At 43.5% G+C, this 23,341-nt stretch overlaps 1 protein-coding gene across 1 annotated transcript in view; it reads left to right on the top strand.

Moving 5' to 3' along the window:
* The window catches only part of Trpgamma (Transient receptor potential cation channel gamma), a 1,057,337-nt gene that overhangs the window by 85,157 nt on the left and 948,839 nt on the right, over window positions 1–23,341 (top strand). The window contains exon 2 of the mRNA XM_067147636.2: window positions 12,877–13,082. Within this exon, the coding sequence (XP_067003737.1) occupies window positions 12,963–13,082 (120 nt within the window). The 5' untranslated portion in view covers window positions 12,877–12,962. The remainder of the gene's footprint in view (window positions 1–12,876; window positions 13,083–23,341) is intronic.

Genomic DNA, 23,341 nt, shown 5'->3' with positions numbered 1-23,341 from the left:
GGCTGAGTGCAAGGAAACTTCGCTATTCAATGTATCTCGCATAATCTGGCTGCTAAAGCGCTCCCTTAAATACCCATGGGCTACACGCCCTCATCTCAATGCCACAAGCAATACAACAAATCTCATTTCCACCTCCAATGGGCTCATCCTTAATAATACAAAGGCACAATTCAGTAAGCTATCATCACATAGCCTTAATAAGGCACCTCATAGGCATCTAATACACTCTTAATCTGTGCTGGGGCTCTTTCATATCAATTCATACAGTCAGCTACATGCATAATGCCCAAATCTCTCAAACACACGGACATGCCCACCCTGTCGGATAAGCTAGGTGAGTTACGGGGTAAATCCTGATATCAAATACACAACCTACGTCTGCAAAGACATATGCCTAAACACTACACTATAAACAGTGCCTGTCTGTCAGACTTACCTAACATGACCAAGGGAGTTCGACCTGACCCATGAAGATTATACGTACACTAATATAATACTACCGAAATGAAATATAATCACACCAACAAGGAATATACAACCTACTACCTACACTAATGTACTGGGTTCGAGCTTGAGGCCTAGCTATTTATTACCAAGAATTTGCCTACCATAAACTGACCTGTTGGCTGACGGCCCCCCTGTTCTTATCTAAATTTAAATGACATGCTTGAAACAGAATTGGAAAGCTCTGACCTTATATGATTGATGACATGACGGAGCGGCCCTTCCTGTGGACCACTGAAATTACCACATCATGACAAACTGCGACGCTTGCAGCAGATACCGGCGGACGACTGGAGACATTCTATCTAGCGTGAATCCTTCTTGCAGCTCCTTAGATGGTTGGAAGATGTCCCCTTCGACGTCGCGCTGATCAGGTACGCCCCACGTTCCTGGATCGATTCCCGATGTCGTGCCGGCTTCAGCTCCCGTTGTGGCTTCCTCGCAATGATTATGTAGAAGCTCGTACGGTCTTGATGCAGGGGTAACTGAAAAAAAAAATTACTTATTACAGACTGTCCAGACTCGATGCATGTTTCCACTAATATCGTGCCTCACACGTTACATTGACCAAGTCTTGTTCTGAATTCTAAACCTGGTACACTATAGTTTTCTTCATCAAACTTGGTAACACTGTTATTTTATTCTTTCACTCGGACAACATGTCGTTGTACCAGAACTACCCTGAGCCTACATTTATTCTAGCATTACGTCAGTTACAACTTGACCTCACAGAAATATGAAGCTACTAGTTCATCAGTCTATTATAGGCAGTACCTCATCTCACCACAGCAGATCAATACAGGTAATATCAAGAATTCAGCTGAATATGCGGGTTAATTACTTACTTTCTTCCAGATTCAGTAGTGCTAGTTGTATGTGCAGCTCGAAGATAAAACGTTGTTCTCCGTGCCGACTCGCAGCATAACGACTTCGTTCAAGCAGCCTTACGGTCAGAGAATGAGGCTGACGTGCCAGGCGGACCTGCATTTATAATCAGGTTGGCGTATCCACGCCGCTTGATCGCGTGTAGGATACGCGCGCCCGCGACTCGAAGTTTTCCCGCACAAAGCACGTCAAGTACCCTACTTAACGAATGCATTTATGATTACAGCCATGTTGCATATCAAAATTTAGCATAGATTATGCAGGTTGCAATTCTTGTATCAGATCCAATGCATCTCTTTCGTAACCAGAGACATTAAATTAATTCCTTCTTCCCTCCGAAGGTTAGTTTGCCGCGATCCGGGGAGCGTCCCCGATCTCCATTAAGAGGCTTGGCTTGGGCCATAAATCCCTTTAATGAGTATCTGGAAATTTTCATAATGATGCTCCAGCTCTCTTCCCACGAGAACGCTTCTTCTGGAATCTTTTATGAAATAAACTATAAGACAATGACTTCCTTGGTGGCCTCAGGTAATCCCAATATCTAATACTAAAATCTATACTATTGGTCCATGAACTGTATGGTTCAATATATAGTCTAGATGTTCAGGAACAAATGTAAATATTATTGTAGAAAATAACCAGTAAGTGAGTAAGATGGGGAATGAAATACACGTCAGTACCAGGTCAAGTAAACAATGACAAAATTTTCATCACATACCTAGGTGAAAGTCACATAATTGTTTTTCCTTCAGCATAATTCAATTACTTTTCCCAGTCCGTCTGGCCATCTATCTGAGTACGTCCGTCATATGGTAGAACGCTAGCTTTCTCGCCAGAAAGTTTAAAGTTCGAGACCAACTCTTTCCGATGGTATTTTACGGAGTTGTTAAGCTTACTTGCACGTAAGAGAACTTCTGCGGGACAACATTTCTGTTATTTGAGCTTCTCCTCTAACCGGAAAAGTAGTCAGCAATATGTAAAACTTAACTGAGCTGGCATCGAACAACCAACTTGGACTTAGGAGGACTGTGCTTCCGCGGGCTAAACAACTCGGGCGGCAAAATATGTGAACGGATAAATGGTACTAGGCATTTTGGGCGGAAAACGGTACGCCTTAATCTGGAGATCCAAATTCAGTTGCAGAATAAATACAGCGAGCTCTCAAGCAAGAAGCTAATTCGTCAAAGGATGGACTTAACACATTTGAGTGCGAAGGATGTTGAAAACTATCCGTATCGTCACTCGGAAAAGATTGTTATACAAAATTATCTGCCAGTCTTCCTTTTTGACCTAAATGCATTTCGTTTAAGATATTCTTTCTTATTCTTTATGGTCTGAAGTAGAGTTGTTAACAGAAATCTACCCCAGTGTTTGTTGACTCACTTATAGTAGCAGCAATATTTTACGTAGCGTTTCAAAGTGTCCAGTTTCTTGGCTGAATGGTCAGCGTTGAGGTCTCCAGTTCAGAGGACTCTGGATTAGATTCCCAGCCGGGTTCGGTATTTTAACTGCGACCGGTTATTTCCCCTTACTGGGAGCCTAAGAATTTATGTTCGTTCGAACACACCAACTTCTCTTCATATACACATATCTCATCATACTGCCAACCACTAGAGAAATACGCTACGAATATTATAGGGTTAACGTAAGGAAGGGGTCCGACTGGTTGGCTGAATGATCAGCATACTGGGCTTCGGTTCAGAGGGTCCCGGGTTCGATCGCCGACCGGGTCGGGGACTTTAACCTTCCTTGGTTAATTCCAGTGGCCCGGGATCTGGGTGTTCGTGCTATGCCCAACATCCCTGCAACTCACACACCACAAAAACACGCAGTTACCTACACATGGCAGATGCTGCCCACCCTCATCGGAGGGTCTGCCTCACAAGGACTGCACGCCGCTATAAATAGCCACACGAAATTATAATCAGGAAGGGCATTCAGCCGTAAAACAGGTCCAAGTCCATTTGTGCGACATAGTTGGCACACGCGGTTCCACCAGGACATTAAAAAGATGACATAAAGAAGATGAAAAACGTAATTGTTTTACATTGCAACGACGACCGAGCAACTGGCTGCGCGGGGTTCGAACCCCACTGTCGGCAGCTCTGAGGATGGTTTTCAGTGATTTCTTGTTTCGACAACAGACAAATGCTGATGCTGTACCTTACTTAAGGCTACAGTCGGGTCGCTTCCTTCCCACTCCCAGCTTTTATTATTTTTTTTTATAAATGGCTCGGTGAGGAAAGCAACGGGAAACTAACTCACTCCCAATTTTCCTAGTACGCCTCTTCAATTAGGCCTAGGCCATCTATGACAGCTGATGGCGGAGCTGTTGATTGATCTGGCCCCGCGGTGTAGGGGTAGCGTGCCTGGATCTTACCCGGAGGCTCGGGTTCGATTCCTGGCCAGGTCAGTGATTGTTACCTGCAACTGAGGAATGGTTCGAGGTTCACTCAGCCTACGTGATTAAAATTGAGGAGCTATCTGACGATGAGATAGCGGCCCCGGTCTAGAAAGCCAAGAATAACGGCCGAGAGAATCCGTCGTGCTGACCACACGACACCTCGCAATCTACAGCCTGTGGGCTGAGCAGAGGTCGCTTGGTAGGCCATGGCCCTTCGGGGCTCTTGCGCCATGGAATTTGGTTTCATTATTATTATTGAACACGTTTGGAATGAATGAATTTCCGGAACCATAATTCAGCTAAAATAAACCTTGGGCACTCAGCGTCAAAGTAATTTATCTTTACGATCACAGGTCATTTGCACTGAAGAAGTAAAAATCACTTTACGTTTTCATTCAATTATGACACGAAACATGAAACAACATAAAAGCAATTAAGATATGGCAGCACTGACTAATGCGTGTGTTTCAGTCATTTTAAGTAATGTTTGTAACAGTCCATTTATTTCAACGAATCTATTTCTTCATGACTTGAAAAAATTGCCCCATTTTTTAAATCCATTAAAACGATGCGCCCCAGCCTAGCAAAGATATGTTTAATAAGCGTAATGGCTTCCACTTGCAAAGAGGAAACGAAACACGCAATTTGTACAACTATTAAACTGTTAAACAGGTGATCAGTTAAAAGTGATATCATCCCCTTTAACCTTAGAACAACACCCTGCCACTTTCATGACACAAACCACAGTCTGGGGTCACCGATGGCCCAGTTAAAGTACACTGTTTAAACAACTACTTAAATATTCATGTTGAAATGTTATGTTATATGATTACAGTATTTGTTTCTTGTTAAATATGAGTGTATTCAATACATTTTTAGCAATTATAACATTACTAAAATATTTTACATAATGATCCTCTTACGCAATATAACTATGTGCTGGCCGAGCGGGTGGCTGCGCGGTTAGCGTCACGTAGCTTTCATCTTGAATTCCAGAGATGGTGGGTTCGAACCCAGCTGTCGACAGCCCCGAAGGTGATTTTCATTATTTCCCGTTTTCACGCCAAACGAAAGGTCTGGAGATGGACTAACTCCTTCTCATGCCTCTCAGAATTTTCGGTTCGTCATATTTTGGTGTTCAAGAATGTGTTGTTACTCTTGGAAACGCATAATCTTCGCAATAAAAATGGCCAACAAGAGACTATTTCTTATTATTCTTATTCTTATTCTTGTACCATATCCTCACTGGATGTCGGCTGTCATAAGAGTGATCTGATTCCTGTTCCCGGCAACTCTAAAATGATCAGGACTACTGAGCCCATACCATTCTCGTAGATTCCGTAGCCAAGATATTCTCCTACTTCTGCTACTCTACCGGGCGAGTTGGCCATGCAGTTAAGGGCTCGCAGCTGTGAGCTCGCATCCGGGAAATAGTGGATTCGAATCCCACTGTCGGCAGTCCTAAACATGCTTTTCCGTGGTTTCCCATTTTCACACCAGACAAATGCTGGGGCTGTACCTAAATTAAGGCCACGGCCACTTCCTTCCCATTCCTAGGCCTTTCCTGTTCCATCGTCGCCATACAACCTATCCGTATCGGTGCTACGTAAAATAAATAGCAAAGAAAAAATTCTGCCACTTCTCCTTTCTTCAATTTTACTTCGTGAAATAGTCTATAGTCCGCCTCTCTGGTGTAGTGGTTAGGGTGATTACCTGCCACCCCCGGAGGTCCGGGTTCGATTATGACTCTGCCACGAAATTTGAAAAGTGGTACGAGGGCTGGAACGGGGTCCACTCAGCCTCGGGAGGTCAACTGAGTAGAGGTGGGTTCGATTCCCACCTCAGCCATCCTGGAAGTGGTTTTCCGTGGTTTCTCACTTCTCCTCCAGGCAAATGCCGGGATGGTACGTAACTTAAGGCCACGGCCGCTTCTTTCCCTCTTCCTTGTATATCCCTGCCAATCTTTCCATACCCCAACAATACCTCTGTTCAGCATAGCAGGTGCGGCCGCCTGGGCGAGGTATTGGTCATACTCACCAGTTGTTTCCCCCGACCCATTGTATCACGCTCCAGGACACAGCCCTTGAGGCGGTAGAGGTGGGATCCCTCGCTGCGTCCGAAGGAAAACCAACCCTGGAGGGTAAGATGGTTGACAAGAATAAGAAGATTTTATGATTGTTTGTAAGTGCTTAAAAGTCACACCGACTCAGTTACGTCTTCTTAATGACGATGGGTTAGGAAAGAATCGCCATCAACGGTGCAGTGTGCACTCAGTCAATATTAACCCTGAGCGAAGGTTTAGAAATGAATCCAGGCTTTTAGCACGCAATGTAGTGGTTAGCACAACTTCTTCTACCCTGTCCGCCAACATCCTCATGGTGAAAATTTCTTCGACCAACAGAACTCATATCAGCTAACCACAGTGTAAGACCTTATAAACTGAGTGGCAAAAAGTCACGGGACGGTGTGTCCCATTAGAAAATATGTCATGCATGACCCCTGAGTGTTGCGGCTAGTTGCGGCGTAGCTGAGCAGTCTGTGGCAGACACCGGTGTCGTGAAGATGGCAACACGTCGAGTTAACCGACTTTGAATGTGAAATGATCATCGGCGCACGGCTCATGAGTCATAGCATTGTAGATATTAGACCATCATTGGTTAATTCCTCTGGAATGGGGGTATATGTGTCGTCTACATCATCATCATCATCATCATCATCATCATCTTCATCATCTTGATCATGACGCGCAGGTCGCCTACGGAAGTCAAATCTAAAGACCTGCACCTGGCGAGCCGAGCATATCCTCGGACACTCCTGGCACTATAAGCCATACACCATTTCATTTCATCGACCCAATGTTAGATTTCAGTCTGCTTCGAACATTAGTAAACAATAAGCACAGGATTCTTTCTGTTGTCGCACATACAGCGCACTTCCGTCAGTTTTTTTTTTTTTTGTTTTGCTAGTTGCTTTACGTCGCACCGACACAGATAGGTCTTATGGCGACGATGGGACAGGAGAGGGCTACGAATGGGAAGGAAGCGGCCGTGGCCTTAATTAAGGTACAGCTCCAGCATTTGCCTGGTGTGAAAATGTCAGTTGTTGGAAATGGTCTATATTCATCTGAAAAATTATCCGAACTTCCTCCAGCCTCACCTGGATTTTCAATGTCCTCAGAATCATCTTCGCTATCAATTTAACTAAAGTCACTGCCCTCATCAAAATCTTGTAAAGTATCTGATTCAGTCATCAATGTTTTTGATTTCGACGCTGTCATGTTTGTTTATCACAGTCACATGGCAACTACTAGATACGAGATTTGTACAGACACGAAAATAACAAATACTACCAAAAGCGACAATACGGGTAATAAGTGTCAACTAGAGACATCCATGTTGATGCAGTACAATTGTTTCACCAACAGATGACATAACAGTCATGAAAACACACATTTACTGATGATCTCAAAAAGCGATCCTGGCACCACAGAATGGTGCAGTGAGCCACTTTTAGATCCTTAGCACTTCTTGAGTTAACACACGGAAATAATATACTGTACTTTCTATAGGATAAAATATCACATTCCAAAAAAAAAAGACTTCAGCTAAAATCTTACAATCAATACTATTTGCGCACTTTTTAGCGATAGATTTACACCCTAGTGCTGAATCGGTCGACCTCGACAATCTTCGAGATTCGTACTGGCAATCTTTGAAACACAAACTATGAATCGCTTATGCATCGCTGTGCGACGTCTGGCGTACACTTCACGTACTAGTACTGTTGTTATTTACACAGCAAAGCCAAACTATAGGATTCACTCTAGGAATAAGATATAATGTTATATAATGTGTGTGTGACACTGTTGTTGGCTTAAAATAACAAAGGTTTAGAAAATTCATATCGATCGATCATATTATCGATTCAATTCAGATTTCATTTCCATTCAGTTGGCAGTACTAACGGAACCGGAGATGCTCCCTCCTTACTTCTCAAACCAATACACAAATCTATCGATAAAAAGTGCGCAGGTAGTACACTCTGCGTACGAGAGTTGGCAGCACTGGCTGCAAAGTCGTGCGCCGTGATAGAAAAGTAAGGAACTAGACCATTTCAATGCTGGCTTAACGGAAAGGTGTCCCCCATGACAGGTAATTGGGCACCGACCTTCAGTCACTATCCAGCAACTTTGGGCGATCTCTACTTCGATTGGCTCGTCACGGGATACTCCCCTGTACAGATTAGAAACCTGTTGGTGTTGCAGAGCTAGGGACAGAAAGGCAGGAGGGAGCTATTCGAAGTTTCGCTTGAAGATGCCGGGCTGTAGTGTTTAGTTACAATCGTTGAAAATCATGATGTGTGAGGATCACTCAATTGAAACATAGACGGAGTTGGCAACATTGCAAATATCAATCATCAGTCAATCATTTAAAGTATCCAACATCAATGATATGCATTCAGGCCTAAATTTTCTGAAACGATTTCAAAAGAATTGGAAATTTACCGCATTTACCTTGAAAAATAATTCCAATCCCGTACTCCTCATCCTAAACATACGCCAATTTTCCCTCTTGAATTCCAACTTTATCTTCATATTATGTTCTTTGCTACTTTTAAAAGCTTCGCTCAAGCTTATTCATCTACTAATATCATTTTACGCTATCTCTCTAATGATAGCTCGAAACATGCCACCTAGTCGAGCATCTCGTCTTCTTACTCCCAAGACTTCCCAGCTGAAAATTCGCAACATTTTCGAAACACTACTACATTATCGGAAATTTGACGGGGTGCCTAAGTGGTGGCAACAATGCATAGACTGGTGTTTGTTGTAACGGGTCAATCTGACAGACGTGTCGACGAGGTAGAGGAAAATACTGATGCAAAATTTGTGTTTATTAGTTACATCCAAACAAATACAAACTAGCAATATTCAGTTCTTGTGCAAGGAAGTGCTCTGAAGGGAAATATTTTCACGGGCTGAGCTCGTGCTCCAGGGTCTCAAACGTAAACACGCTGCCGACACAACAATGGGCAGTAGAATCATTTCTTATATATATATAAGAAATGATTCTCAATATATGTAAGTTGCTTTACTTCGCACCAACACAGAAAGGTCTTATGGCGACGATGGCACAGGAAAGGGCTAGCAGTGGGAAGGAAGTGGCCGTGACTTTAATTAAGAAATGGGAAACAACGGAAAACCATATTCAGGGCTGCCGACAGTTTGGTTCGAAACCACTATCTTCCGAATACTGCATACTGGCCGCACTTAAGCGACTGCAGCTACCGAGCTCGGTAGAATCATTTCACTCAAGTCTTATGGATCAGGTGCCATCAAGGCAAGATCTCGCTCCTTGCGACAGTTACGTTTTGGTGTGCTGAAAGAAATCCTGAGGAGTAAGCTTTTCACCACCCATGGAGCGGTTTTGGATGCTATGAAGGAGTTGTTCAACAAGCAACCAGAGTTATTCAGTGCGAATTTTATGGAGAAACTTGCTCAGCGTACAGGTGCCTGAACGGTGGGGGAGATAATAGTTAACTATTTCTGACTATCATCAGTATGGTGCCGTTTTTATATAGTGTTGTCTTCTTCTTTCTCTCCTCCGCTGTTGCTGCTTAGCGCTTATCCCGCTTTGCCGCAAGGTCCGCTGCTTTGCATGCCCGTCTCCACTTCTGTCGATCAAAGGTATCGCAAGGAAAGACATTTGTATCCCGCATGTCTTCCTTCAGACGATCAAGCCGCCGCCGCCTCTTAGGTCGCCCAACGGGTCGGTGTCCATCTGGGTTAAGGCGCAGGGCTGTTTTGGTGACTGATTGCTCATCACTGAGCATGACCGTACCAGCATAAACGAGCCTTCCGCATTTTCTCGATTATGGGCCCAACTCTCAACATCGCTCGAGCATGCGATCACATCACGTCAGACCGAGTGCCCAGTGAGCCTGCGCATCTCCGTGACGTATAGCGCTTGTTCGTGTTTAACGGATGCTAGCCATCATTCATAACAATAAAGGGCGACAGGGTGTACGAAGCTCCTGTAAACCTTGGCTTTCAGGTGGATGGGTGTCCAGCGGTCGAAGAGGACTCCGCTTACTTCCCTCCACTTCACCAACATGTTTTGTTATAGAGTACAGTTTGTTACCCAGTATATACACTGACTGACAGAGCAAATGCAACACCAAGGAGGAGTGGTTCGAAAGGGATGAAAGTTGGGGAAAAAACAGAGTCGGCACGGAAGAATAATTGATGTTTATTTCAAACCGATATGCAGGTTACACAATGCGCACGGCATCGACTCAGTAGGATGTAGGACCACCGCGAGCGGCGATGCACGCAGAAACACGTCGAGGTACAGAGTCAATAAGAGTGCTGATGGTGTCCTGAGGGATGGTTCTCCATTCTCTGTCAACCATTTGCCACAGTTGGTCGTCCGTACGAGGCTGGGGCAGAGTTTGCAAACAGCGTCCAATGAGATCCCACACGTGTTCGATTGGTGAGAGATCCGGAGAGTACGCTGGCCACGGAAGCATCTGTACACCTCGTAGAGCCTGTTGGGAGATGCGAGCAGTGTGTGGGCGGGCATTATCCTGCTGAAACAGAGCATTGGGCAGCCCCTGAAGGTACGGGAGTGCCACCGGCCGCAGCACATGCTGCACGTAGCGGTGGGCATTTAACGTGCCTTGAATACGCACTAGAGGTGACGTGGAATCATACGCAATAGCGCCCCAAACCATGATGCCGCGTTGTCTAGCGGTAGGGCGCTCCACAGTTACTGCCGGATTTGACCTTTCTCCACGCCGACGCCACACTCGTCTGCGGTGACTATCACTGACAGAACAGAAGCTTGACTCATCGGAGAACACGACGTCCCGCCATTCCCTCATCCAAGTCGCTCTAGCCCGGCACCATGCCAGGCGTGCACGTCTATGCTGTGGAGTCAATGGTAGTCTTCTGAGCGGACGCCGGGAGTGCAGGCCTCCTTCAACCAATCGACGGGAAATTGTTCTGGTCGATATTGGAACAGCCAGGGTGTCTTGCACATGCTGAAGAATGGCGGTTGACGTGGCGTTCGGGGCTGCCACCGCTTGGCGTCGGATGCGCCGATCCTCGCGTGCTGACGTCACTCGGGCTGCGCCTGGACCCCTCGCACGTACCACATGTCCCTGCGCCAACCATCTTCGCCACAGGCGCTGCACTGTGGACACATCCCTATGGGTATCGGCTGCGTTTTGACGAAGCGACCAACCTGCCCTTCTCAGCCCGATCACCATACCCCTCGTAAAGTCGTCTGTCTGCTGGAAATGCCTCCGTTGACGGCGGCCTGGCATTCTTAGCTATACACGTGTCCTGTGGCACACGACAACACGTTCTACAATGACTGTCGGCTGAGAAATCACGGTACGAAGTGGGCCATTCGCCAACGCCGTGTCCCATTTATCGTTCGCTACGTGCGCAGCACAGCGGCGCATTTCACATCATGAGCATACCTCAGTGACGTCAGTCTACCCTGCAATTGGCATAAAGTTCTGACCACTCCTTCTTGGTGTTGTATTTGCTCTGTCAGTCAGTGTACAATACATGTTTTTAGACACCAATCTACGTTTCAGTCGAACAACCCTTACGGTAACCATACTGTTACGAGTAAAGCGATTTAGCCCTGCAGTTTCGGTGGCACATTTGTGAGCTTACAACCGGGAGATACTGGGCTCGAACCCCACTGCCGGCAGCCCTGAAGATGGTTTTCCGTGGTCTCCCATTTCCACACCAGGCAAATGCTGGGGCTGTAACTGAATTAAGACTACGGTCGCTTTCTTTCTCCTCCTATCCCTTTCCAATCTCATCGTCGTCATAAGACCTGTCTGCCCTGGTGCGACGTAAAGCAAATGGAAATATACGAATAAAGCACTAATGGTTTTAAGGATGTAGGTAATTTAATTCAAGATTACCTAATCAGTATACACACACAATTATCTTCAATCTCGAATGACCATACTCCACTAATTGCTGTTTATTTACAAGTTTTCTACAGCGGGACTCAAGTTGTGAAGGCTTTACATGGAACAGGCTAAAATCCTCATTGGCAGGCTTCACTTTTCACTTCCTCTCCACACGTCCAGTCACAGTACTCAAGAGCTGCACGCAGACTGGCCACCAGAACCCTCTACTGTTCCTTTGCTCGACTCCAGGGAAAGTCTGCCATTCACACAGTCAACACAGTTGATTCGCATGGCCGCTCCACATACTGAACTACTCAACACTAGGAGACCTACTTTTCCACACAGATTCCAAGGTGGCCTGCTGTCCACAGTATTACACACACACAGTACTCCAAGACAGTACACGCAATACTCCGCTGAGTATACGACGATACTCAGACTCCGGTGGAACACTGATGACAGCCTGCACCACTATCTTTACACTCCCATTACTGACTGACTGTTCACGGCTAGCTTCATTTTTATACCCAGGTACTAGAAACTTCTGGGCTCCGCTAGAGACGGAACATTCTCATTGCACCTTGGAGAAGACCCACGAGGAGTCCGAATGAAGAGAACAATAAAGAAGAGACCGTGACATGTCCTCGGTCTGGCTGGGATGTCCCTGGCCTAACTTGCTCATCCCTTCCAGGAAATCTCGAAGTGGGCCATAACGGGGCTGGCACGTAACAGCATGAAGTACCAGATTATGTCGACTTTGTTGTTGTTGTTGTTATTGTTGGTAAGCCATTTTTTTTTTAACCAAAGTATTCGCGCCGTTGTCAGTAGCTACATGTACTTCTTGCCTAAGAGTTGTGCTAATGTGTACAGCATTGTCACCTAAAGTGGCGGGTGCATTTTTATTTCAAAGTTCTGAAATTGGGAAGAAAGTGGGCTAGATCTATAAATTCCCGTTCATCGAATCAGAAGTAGTAAAACGATGGAACGTTACCTTTACGATGGTTAAGAATGAGCTTGTAACCCATTTCTAATCTCATTGCATTCCTAAACTGGCGGATATTCATTATTTCTAAACGGTGCATATTTTATACAGTTCCAATATAAACATAGCATTACATAAGTCGGTACGTTTTCTTGTATGTTTGCAGAGAGTGCGGATGAGGATGAGGCCGAAGACCCGGCGACTGTGGCGCTGACCTCTCCTATACCAGTGCGCCGTCCTCGCGCTACCAACATGTCGGACCGGTACGACGTGGAGGCGCAGGGCCGTCCTGGCCCTCCCGCGGCTTCTACCCTCTCAACAACTGTTGCTTGCTTCATCGAGAGACCACCAGAAATCGACAAAAAGGTCAAGGTAAGTCGAAAATGTTTAATACTGATAAAGCGAGTAGTCTCTCTCCCCTCGTATCCTAAACAAGGAGTGAGGACGGGTCAACTCACCTGGTAGGTGTACATACCTAGATCTTGTACTACCCGTTTCTCTATGACTTCCCTTCTTCTTGAATGTTAATTGAATTGTCTCAGAAAGTCTTAATCTTATTCAAGAGCCTGTTCTTGAATCTTAGCACCTCGAAAACTGAAGAGATGGTGCGATGTTCCATCAAAATTATTCGCAGGGCACGACACAGACTAATGCTATATGTTCTTTCTGTATAACAGTCTTAACTCTCTATGTCTCAGTGGCGTGTATTAAAATTATAATTATCATCGCATTGACCAGCTTTAATTTTGTGTTCTTATTGATGATCCTCTTCTTCCGTAAATTTGAAAGTTGTCATGTGAGTCGTAGGACGTCTCCTTTTTCTCGTCTTAGAACACTTTGCTGTTTTAAATTAAAGTTCCCAGGCATACAAAATTAATCAATTTGCTACTACTACTACTACTCCTCTCATATTTAGTGACTTGTTATTCATCCCGCCCACAGTAATATTGCACATCTCTGGAGGGAATCTTCTGCATGGAGAGTAAGAAATTAGTTTACCCTCATTTTTCATCACCTTACATTTCAGAGTTAAAGCGACGGTAATTTACAAAATGAAGTTAATCATGTGACGAATTTAATACGCTTGAATACATGTATCATTCATCGTAATAATTACACAGGCGTTATGTTGGGTTTTAAGTTCCTATGGCATCAACCTTATCAACTTTACCAGTTTTGAAATCAAAATAGGTTACATTTCAAGCTTTATATAAACCATTCAAGAATTTACAGAGAGATTCAACGCTTACTGGTAGACTGTACTAGATTTTCCACATATTTACCAATATTCTAAACAATTTTTTTCATATATTTACGGGGAGATCATGCCGTAAAAAGAGAAAGAAAGAATTGAACTTAAAATTTTACACAGTTCGTTCAGTAACATGCTGATGTAATTTCTTTTCGCGTGCTGTCTTTTATACATATCCTGTGAACCATTTAAATTATACTTTCCTCTCGCTTTAAATGGAATAGTACCACATAGCTAATTTACTTGGTCTTATTGAAAGTATTGATAAGCGCTCAAACAACAGCTGTCTGCATCATGATTTGGAAAGGTGAGTTTCCCAAGCGGTAGCAATTCTGACTATATGCAACTCAACAAGTTTAGATACCTACCTTTAATGACTCGGTTTCAGTTCAACCCACTCTTGTTCGGAGAAGACTGTTCTGCGATAATCTATTCTGAAAGACAATTAGTGAGAATGGAGAACAGATCGGATTCCCTTGAAATTGATCAATTCCTTGACAAACAAACTGTATCCTTGCTCGAATATCAAGCTTTCATCCACTGAAATTAATGAGAATCACTTCTCTTACGACTGGTGGGCGGTAACCATAGATGTCTTCAGTGTCATCCACAGGAAGGGTTGTTCGTGAGAATCTTATGATCTATATACAGTAGCTAACTGTTTCATTACCCCACTGTCGGCACCCCTGAAGATGGTTTTCCGTGGTTTCCTATTTTCACACCACGCAAATGCTGGGGCTGTACCTTAATTAAGGCCACGGCCGCTTCCTTGCCACTCCCAGGCCGTTCCTATCCCATCGTCGCCATAAGACCTATCTGTGACGATGCGACGCAAAGCCAAGAACAACTGTTTCACTCAACACCAGTCTTAGAGGTTCAAATGTTCGGGTGTTCAATCTCGTGCACAAGATTATGGGATCGATGTTGGTCGGGATCTGTGAATGTTTCAATACATGAAAATCCATAGTTTCCCATTATATTTTGATTTACTTGCAAATTTATAACGGGTGGGCTAACCAAAATTCTATCTTTCAATACTGTAATGTATTTACGTTTCACCGCTGGTCTCACTACACGGTACACGGACTGTAGCACAGACTAAGGGGGTACCAAAGTAGTCAAACCTTATCGAGCATAAATATATGCCAAACCATTAGATACTAAGACGTCCCAGGAGGAATGGAAGAGTGTGGTTGCCTGCATTGGAGTTGCTCACCTTCTTCATTCAGTGTTAAATGCTGCTAAAGTACATGTAAGTGTAAACTAACACAAGTAAGGGAGGTCTTTGTTAAGAAAAAATGAAATGGCGGATGGTTTTTAGTGCCGGGAGTGTCCGAGGATATTTGTTAAGAAAAGAAACTTTTTCACTTCGAACATCGATATAGAAAGATGTTTTCCAAGACTATACTTCCACGAGGATATCTCCCAACTGCAGTGTTTTTGATAATAATAATGTTCATAAATATTATTTCGTTTATTTTCTTAATGTCTTGAAGGAGCATTGCCTAACATCAAAACAAAAGCAAAGTCATCTCCGTACAGGCCATGAAAGCCCTTGGAGGTTTAGAGGGTAAAGTTTTCCACTATTCATAACCTCGGCACTTAGTGGGGTAGAGTGTTTTGCTCTACGCCCGGCCGTCTTTGCTCCCAGTTATTAACCTGGTATTCATTTTCGGTGTAGCCTGAGTGAAACTGAGAGCCGCGTGCTCCTTCGGAAAAGAGTTCTGCCTAAAGGGTTGTATTAAATATTTGATGTAAATCAATAGCAGTACCTACAGCGCAGTTCACAAATCTCGGAAATACCACCGTAGTTTTCTCCTTTTTTTTTAATGCTATTTTGCCCCTACTTGCACCATATGTGAGGAACCTGCGTATATTTTGTAAATGGCGGAAATGTAAAGTGTTGAATATAAGGAAAGGAACGTTAAGAACGACACAAACACCTAGTCCCCAGGCCAGGGATATTAATCATTTACAATTAAAAGCCCCTAACACGGCCGGGAATCGAACCCGGGGCCGCCGGGTGACAGGTGGACGCATAAACCGTTGAATTGTTCGTTTTATAGAGGTGTGTTGTATCTGCTACCTCTACCATTCGATTTACAACCAGTTGGCGTGTTCCAATAGGATACTACACGCTAAACAGCACAACGGTGCGTGAATGTACTGTACTGCGGTGTAGTCTGTACTCCAGGGGAACTCGGTAGCTTCAACTCGGTCATACGCTGTGTCAGAGATATACCTATATTACAGATATCATTCTATGAACGGTTGAGAAAATCACATTCTTCCCAATCAGTATGTGACCTGCTGAGCGGAAAGTGACCAAAAGTAGGATTTTTCGTTTTTGAAATTTTTGGTGGTTCTAAAATTGTCATAAGATAGTGAGCATTTTTAAAAAAGAATTCATGCTACTAGGTGCAATACTTCAGACGATATTAATTATTGACCGTTGTTATTTAAAAACACCTGTATTTTGAGAACAACCCAATTAAAGCTTTCACTAATTGTCTTACCAATTGTACAAAGATTTCATGCCATGAGAGACTAGAACTTCTACATGACTTAGTTTGTTAAGGAGATCCATAGGTAGCACAAGAAGTCAAAACATAGACTTTTTTTACACCGCAGACACTTTGTTCAGTTCTGTTGTCAAAATTTATATTGCCGATTTTGTGTCCCTTTCCTTACAATGTGTCACACATATGGAATTGGTGAACTACACTTTTACTCTCCCAACATTCACATGGAGATGAAATACATGTTTTTCTCTAAAAATTCGACGGGTACTTTGAATTGCTAGGATATTTTTTTCTACTGGTGGATTTTAAAGTAAATAAATACTTTCTCTCATTAAAATAAATCATGAACACTGTAGACCTACACAACTGGTAGATTTCCATAACATAAACTTGTTACCATACATTAAACTGGGAGCTTCTAAAGCAGGGCCTCTCAAACGCCCAAAATCTCACGCGTGCAAATCGAGGCGCAAGAGCTCCGTGCACTGTGCTTCGCTCCCGCTCGACACGGCTCGTACCAACGCTTCGTCTCTGGGCTACTCGGCTAAGCTCGGATCAATTCGGCTCGGATTTGGAGCGCTACGCAGCAAGTGTGGAAGAGGGAGACAAGGGGAGCGAGCGAGACAACCGTGGGGAAAGAGAGAGACAGCGTTATTGCTCCAAATCGAGGAGTGGGGGCCTGCACTCTCGTCAACCGAGCGAAGTCGTCTTTTTCACCGTGCACAGTGCATGCACCAAGCGCATGCAACCTGAGAGGCGCTGTTCTAAAGGGACAAGGATTTTCAGGCCCGGTGGTCTAGTGTGATATAATTCCTATTTCTCGTTGTAGAGCAAAGGACATCCAGTAAAGCTTTCCATTCGGTACGTTCTGCATTTAGGTCTTTTACGCCATCCCATGTATTCCCAATTGCAATCAGGTCCTCATTAACCGCTGCCCTCCAAACGTTCCACGTTTCTTATTACCTACTTTTCAACAACTCTGTCCTGTTTTCTTAGTATGTGTCCTATGTGTCATGTACACCACTTTACATGCGCAAACTACTTGTTCAAAGTCATATATTCCCAATAATTGATTATGGGTCAGACGAATACGACTTACCTGAAACTTTGAACAGAAAACTACAGAGGGTACAAAACGCATGTGTTCGTGACAAATACCAGGCATGATGAACACATAAGATCCTATTACGTACAGCTGCAACGGTTGAAACTCTATGAACAACGGTAAATCTCAGTAGCCATTGCTACGCACAAAATTCTCAAACTGAAGACCCCATCCTACCTTTATAATTCATTTAAACCTATGGAGTCTGTATATAATTGAGATAATAGGTTTAAAATAACTGCCCCTCAAATTCCCCTTCATCGTACCACTATATTTAACAAATCCTTTGTTTGCACTGCACCCCGTATCTTTAACATCTTTAATTTTCACCGTTACGCAAATAACACTAACTCTACCAAACTACTCCTGGAGGAGTACGCAAGAGACTGAGATCAGGAATTCTTTTGTCTAACAATCAGAAATAAGTATATTCCTGAGAAAATTGTTTCTCTCTTTGAGTTGTATATTCTTTAGATCAGGGCCCCTCAGGGTGCATGTGCTTGGTGCATGCACTGTGCACGGTGCAACAGACGACTTCGCTTCGTTGACCAGAGTGCAGATCCCCACTCCTCGATTTGGAGCAATAGCGCTGTCTCTCTCTTTCCCCACGCCTGTCTCGCTCGCTCCTTCTGTCTCCCTCTTCCTCACTTGCTGCGTAGCGCTCCAAATCTGAGACGAATTGAGCCGAGTTGAGCCGAGCTTATCCGAGTAGCCCAGAGACGAAGCGTTGGTCAAAGCCGTGCCGAGCGGGAGCGATGCACAGTGCACGGAGCTCTTGCGCCACGATTTGCACGCGTGAGGTTTTGGGCGTTTGAGAGGCCCTGCTTTAGATTCTTGTAGTCTAAAATAATAAATAGGCTTAGTGATATACATTCATACTTCTTATATAATTTATGTTTTAATTTTATTGGATTTGGTATCTGTATTTTAACTTTGTTTAAGTTCAATGTTTAATATTTAATATTATAAACAAGTATTTAGTGTGTTCATAAACCTTTATTATATTACACGAAGATGCTACATAAGGAGGCTTTTCAGCCTCAATAGCATGAAAATCATCAATAAATTCAAATTCTAATCAATCCCCACATTCTTTCCCTCATTTCTACACCAATGGATTTCTAGTTGGTTTCCTTCCACAGGTTTTCGTTAGTGGTCACTTGAGTCCAATCAGACCGGCTGGTACAATTCTTTTAAAGTTGTGTATTTTTTATTGTGGAAAAGAAAGAAAATTGGAGTAAAAATGTAAAAAAAAAAAAAAAAAAAAGTCATACAAATTTACAATCCCACACTTTTAGATGACATTGGTCATAGCAGTTAACATTATGACGGGTTAACAGGATCCTTAAAAATTAACATTAGCGCAGAGAGAGGTGGTATATTTTATTCTCCAATAAATGTGTTTAACTGCTATTTACAGTTAATTACAAGTTCACTCGCGTTTGAATTTTCTACTCGACACAGGGTACACACTCACTCACACTGCACACCGGTGGGTTGAGCTTCTGTTCCCCACACGGCTTATCACTGCTACCAAGCCTCGTTGAACTCCGCACAGCCGACTGACGAACACACTCCCGATAAATGAATAGTCACGGACTCGTGACTGTCTCTTACTGTATACTTCCACTTGCGATTCACGCACCCAAGACTGACTCACTTGAGACTGACTGGCGTGCACCAGGCACGCTTTTCATAACGGCCCGAAGAAGATCATTGTAGTTCACATTTTCCCGATCATTCTAAGCACCTGGTCCATTGTTAATTAGCTTCCAGCTTCTTCTAGGAGCTTCCTTATAGTGAACCGAAATAATAATTCGCCGATATTATTGCTATCCTTGCTGCCGGCCTCGCCCACATTGTCAGCGCTGAAAGCAAATATCATCTCTCGATGGCATTATTGTCGGCCACCCTACACTCGGCCTTCGTTGACACAACATTTTTCAATACCTTAGCCTTTATAATAGGCACTTTTATTTGTAATTACACAATATGTTATACTTATTGCCTAAATCCTTCATTTTTAAGCAAAACGCACCACCTTACTTCACTCCATGGTAATTTCTATATCAGTTTCAGTTCTTCTAAGGCTCAAATACTTTCTAACAATTTCACAACGTGCGGTTCGCAGCATCATTTTAAGAGGTCCGCAGTTACTTTTGATAAATACAGATTACGCCGTCATTTTCCCGATTCTTATGTTCTATGATCTTAAACAGTGAAGTTTAATACGTCCGCCTCTGTGGTGTCGTGGTTAGTGTGATTAGCTGCCACCCCCGGAGGGGCCCAGGTTTGATTGCCGGCTCTGCCAGGAAATTTTAAAAGTTTTACGAGGGCTGTAATGGGATCGACTCGGCCTCGGGAGGTCAACTGAGTAGAGGGGTGTTAGATTCCTATTTCAGCCATCCTCGAAGTGGTTTTCCGTAGTTTCTCACTTCTCCTCCAGGCAAATGCCGGGATGATACCTAACTCTTCCGCTTCCTACCCTCTTCCTTGTCTGTTCCTCCCACTCTTGCCATCCTCCCACAAGGCCCCTGTTCAGCATAGCAGGTGACCGCCTGGGTGAGGTACTGATCCCCCTCCCTAGTTTTACCACCGACCCAAAGTGTTACGCCTCAGGACACTGTCTTTGAGGCGATAAAGGTGGGATCCCTCACTCAGTCCGAGGAAAAAAAACCAACCCTGGAGGATAAACGAATTAATTAAGAAAGAAAGAAAGAATAGAATAGTGGAATTGTCTGCGATCAGTCATAAAATGTTACGGGAAGTTGGATCGACACTTAGGTAGATTTCCATACACAGCAGGAAAGATAACGCTGAGTTAGTAAAGTCAGAAATTTAGGCTGAGTAGACAATGAAAATGTATTAAAAGTGAAATATTGGTATCATAAAAGAAGGCTCTTCAAAGAAAGAAAATGTTGCAAGCCCATAATGGAGATAATCTGGAGGAAACGAGGATAATAATAATATAATCGTAGTAATACTAGTAACTGAGGAGTGTCGTGTGGATCCCGAGGTTACACTCTATACACAAACTCACAACCGTCTCCAAAAACCTTCAATGTATTTTTTCCGATTCTAAGCCACTAGCAAGAGAAAAAAACAAACTCAAAAATTTTCCCTGTTTAAAATATTGATATAGATAATAATAATAATAATAATAATAATAATAATAATAATAATAATAATAATAATAATAATAATAATATCATACAGACCAACTCCCATGGCACTACAGCCGTGATGGGCCTTGGCCTACCAAGCGACCGCTGTTCAGCCCGAAGGCTGCAGATTATGGAGTGACGGATGGTCAGGGCGATGAATCTCCTGGCTGTTATTCCTGGTTTTCTAGACCGGAAAATTATATCATACACATTCGTTTATCATGTTGCTGACCTTAGGCCCTAAAGCAGACACCAAAGTCATGCAAGGCCAAGCACCTTCAGCCCAGGATTCCATCAATCAGTCCTCGTGAATTAACGCTGTAATGTTGGCTGGGACAAGGTCGTCGGGCACTGAGCCAAGGCCGCACGGGCCGTGTCCTCACATCAGAACGTTGTGATGACAGCTACACGTCAAAATCTGCCAGCCATTCTCCCTCACTCTTCATTTCACTGACATCTCGTTTTATGTTCGGAACAATTACGCTTTGCCCCCAGCATCACTTTGAGTCGAGCTTTTCCTGATGGTAATGAGTACGGATCACATCTGGTTCTCCATCTCTAGTATCTCCCTATGGCTGTAGATTCGCCGATATTCTAGAAATATGTTCCATATTTTGGTTTGGTAATCGTCATGATGTTTCTTCAAGTTTCCTTTGCTCTACATTTTCGTTTGTAGTACTGAAAGTTTAAATCATCTGTGACCAAATAATGGCGACAATGACTAGCGAAGGCTGGACCGAATAGAACAGATGGGACAGCACAACAGAAAATCTATCTATTGAAAATCCACAGCCTGTTTCCAGTCATTTGACCGGGTCAGGAATGGAATGGATGAAGCCCCCATCTAGCGGCGAGGATAGGAATTGTGCTAGATGCCGAAGCCTGTCGCACTCTTCTGGGGCAATGATTAATGAATGACAGATGAAATGAAATGATATTGGAGGGTGTTACTGGAATGAGAGATGACAGGCAAAACCAGAGTACCCGGAGAAAAATCTGTCCCACCTCCGTTTTGTCCAGCACAAATCTAACTTGGAGTGACCGGGATTTGAACCACGGAACCCAGCGGTGAGAGGCCGGCGATTTAATTTACGATTATGTTCAGTGTCTCATTGACAGTTAAAATAGGAGGCTGACGGTTACAAAAAGAGTTGAAACTCTGAGACGTAGCTTTCATGAAGTAGAGCTTCAATGTAAGGCACTAAATATGTGACGTCACACGCATACTCTGTTATAACATGGCGCTCCGGTGGAGGTTAGTTGTTGTCGTGAATACATCGTGGTCAGTTGTATAGAATAACAAATGTAATAATATAAAATAAAGAAGGAGTTGGAACGAGAAAAGTGAATGATGAAGGAATAAAAGACAACCCATATTCCAAGTTTACCTCGTTCTATTGATTAAAATTTATTATTTCTAGTAAGTAAGTTTACGAAACAGTGAAATCCCTGCGGCCGTTACAATAGTGACAGCGAATTACCATTGTTTAAAAGTATTCCTTCGATGGCAATTCCTCGTGTATATATGAGCTCATGTGGTGGTGGTGGTGGTGATTATTGTTTTAAAGGGAAACACAACTAGGCAATCGTCCTCTATAACACTAATGAGAGAGAAGAAATGGAAGAGATCTGATACTTCGGAAAATGAAGGTGTCAGCCGCAGAAAAACAAGGGCCACGAGGGGCGTGAAAATTAAAACTCCCCAGCTCTGGAATCCTGTAATATCGTCGGGGTCCGAAAAGAACAAGAGTTGACCAAGGGAGGTCGGATAAAATAGATAAAAGTAGGTAAGTGAAGCCATACTAGAACTCAGCTGAGGGCCCCGTGGTCATCAACACACGCTCCCAAGTTGAAAGTCACTGGGGCCCCTTTCAGTCGCCTCTTACAACAGGCAGGTGACACCGTGTGTGCTATTCTACCGCCCCCAACCACAGGAGGTTATATGAGCTCAGCAGACCTCTCTACGACTTGGTTTGGAATTTGATTCGTACAGAACACACATTTCAATTTGATGGGAATTGTAGCTTCCGGTCTAGTGGACCTTATGGAAGGATATTTCAAAATGATATATTATTAAAATATTAGCCAATGGCAAGTGTACCGGCCTTTGATTCATTGGGATGCGGGTTCGATTTCCAATCGAGTGAAATATTGTATCTATACCTGGTTATTTCCCCTGGTTCTGAGAGTGTTAGTGCCTCTTAATTTATTTATACATCACGCTACCAAATGCCACATAATTACACAATTGTGGAGACAATACTCCGCAAAGAGATTGTATTCGGCCATAAAATTGTAGTAAACTCACATATGGGAAACAGTTCACAACCGTGACCTCACAAGAGTGTGGGAGAAGCAGTGGAATAAGAACAAGTTGAAAGAGGTAGCTTGTTGTTTCACGTGATAATTATTGATATTGAGATCATACCCTCAGTACCTCCAGGTTTGATCATTAAATGATTAATCATTATTCATCCTGGCAACATTAAGGCCAGGTGGCCTTCTGTTACATCTGACAAATAATTAGTGGGACGTAAAGCAAATAGTATAATTAATTAAAATTATATATTCCTGAAATACTTTATTAT

The sequence above is a fragment of the Anabrus simplex genome, chromosome 5 (assembly GCF_040414725.1).
Source record: "Anabrus simplex isolate iqAnaSimp1 chromosome 5, ASM4041472v1, whole genome shotgun sequence".
Taxonomy (NCBI): Eukaryota; Metazoa; Arthropoda; class Insecta; order Orthoptera; family Tettigoniidae; genus Anabrus; species Anabrus simplex.
The sequence above is the reverse complement of the archived record's forward strand: the minus strand, read 5'-3'. Positions and strand labels throughout refer to the sequence as shown.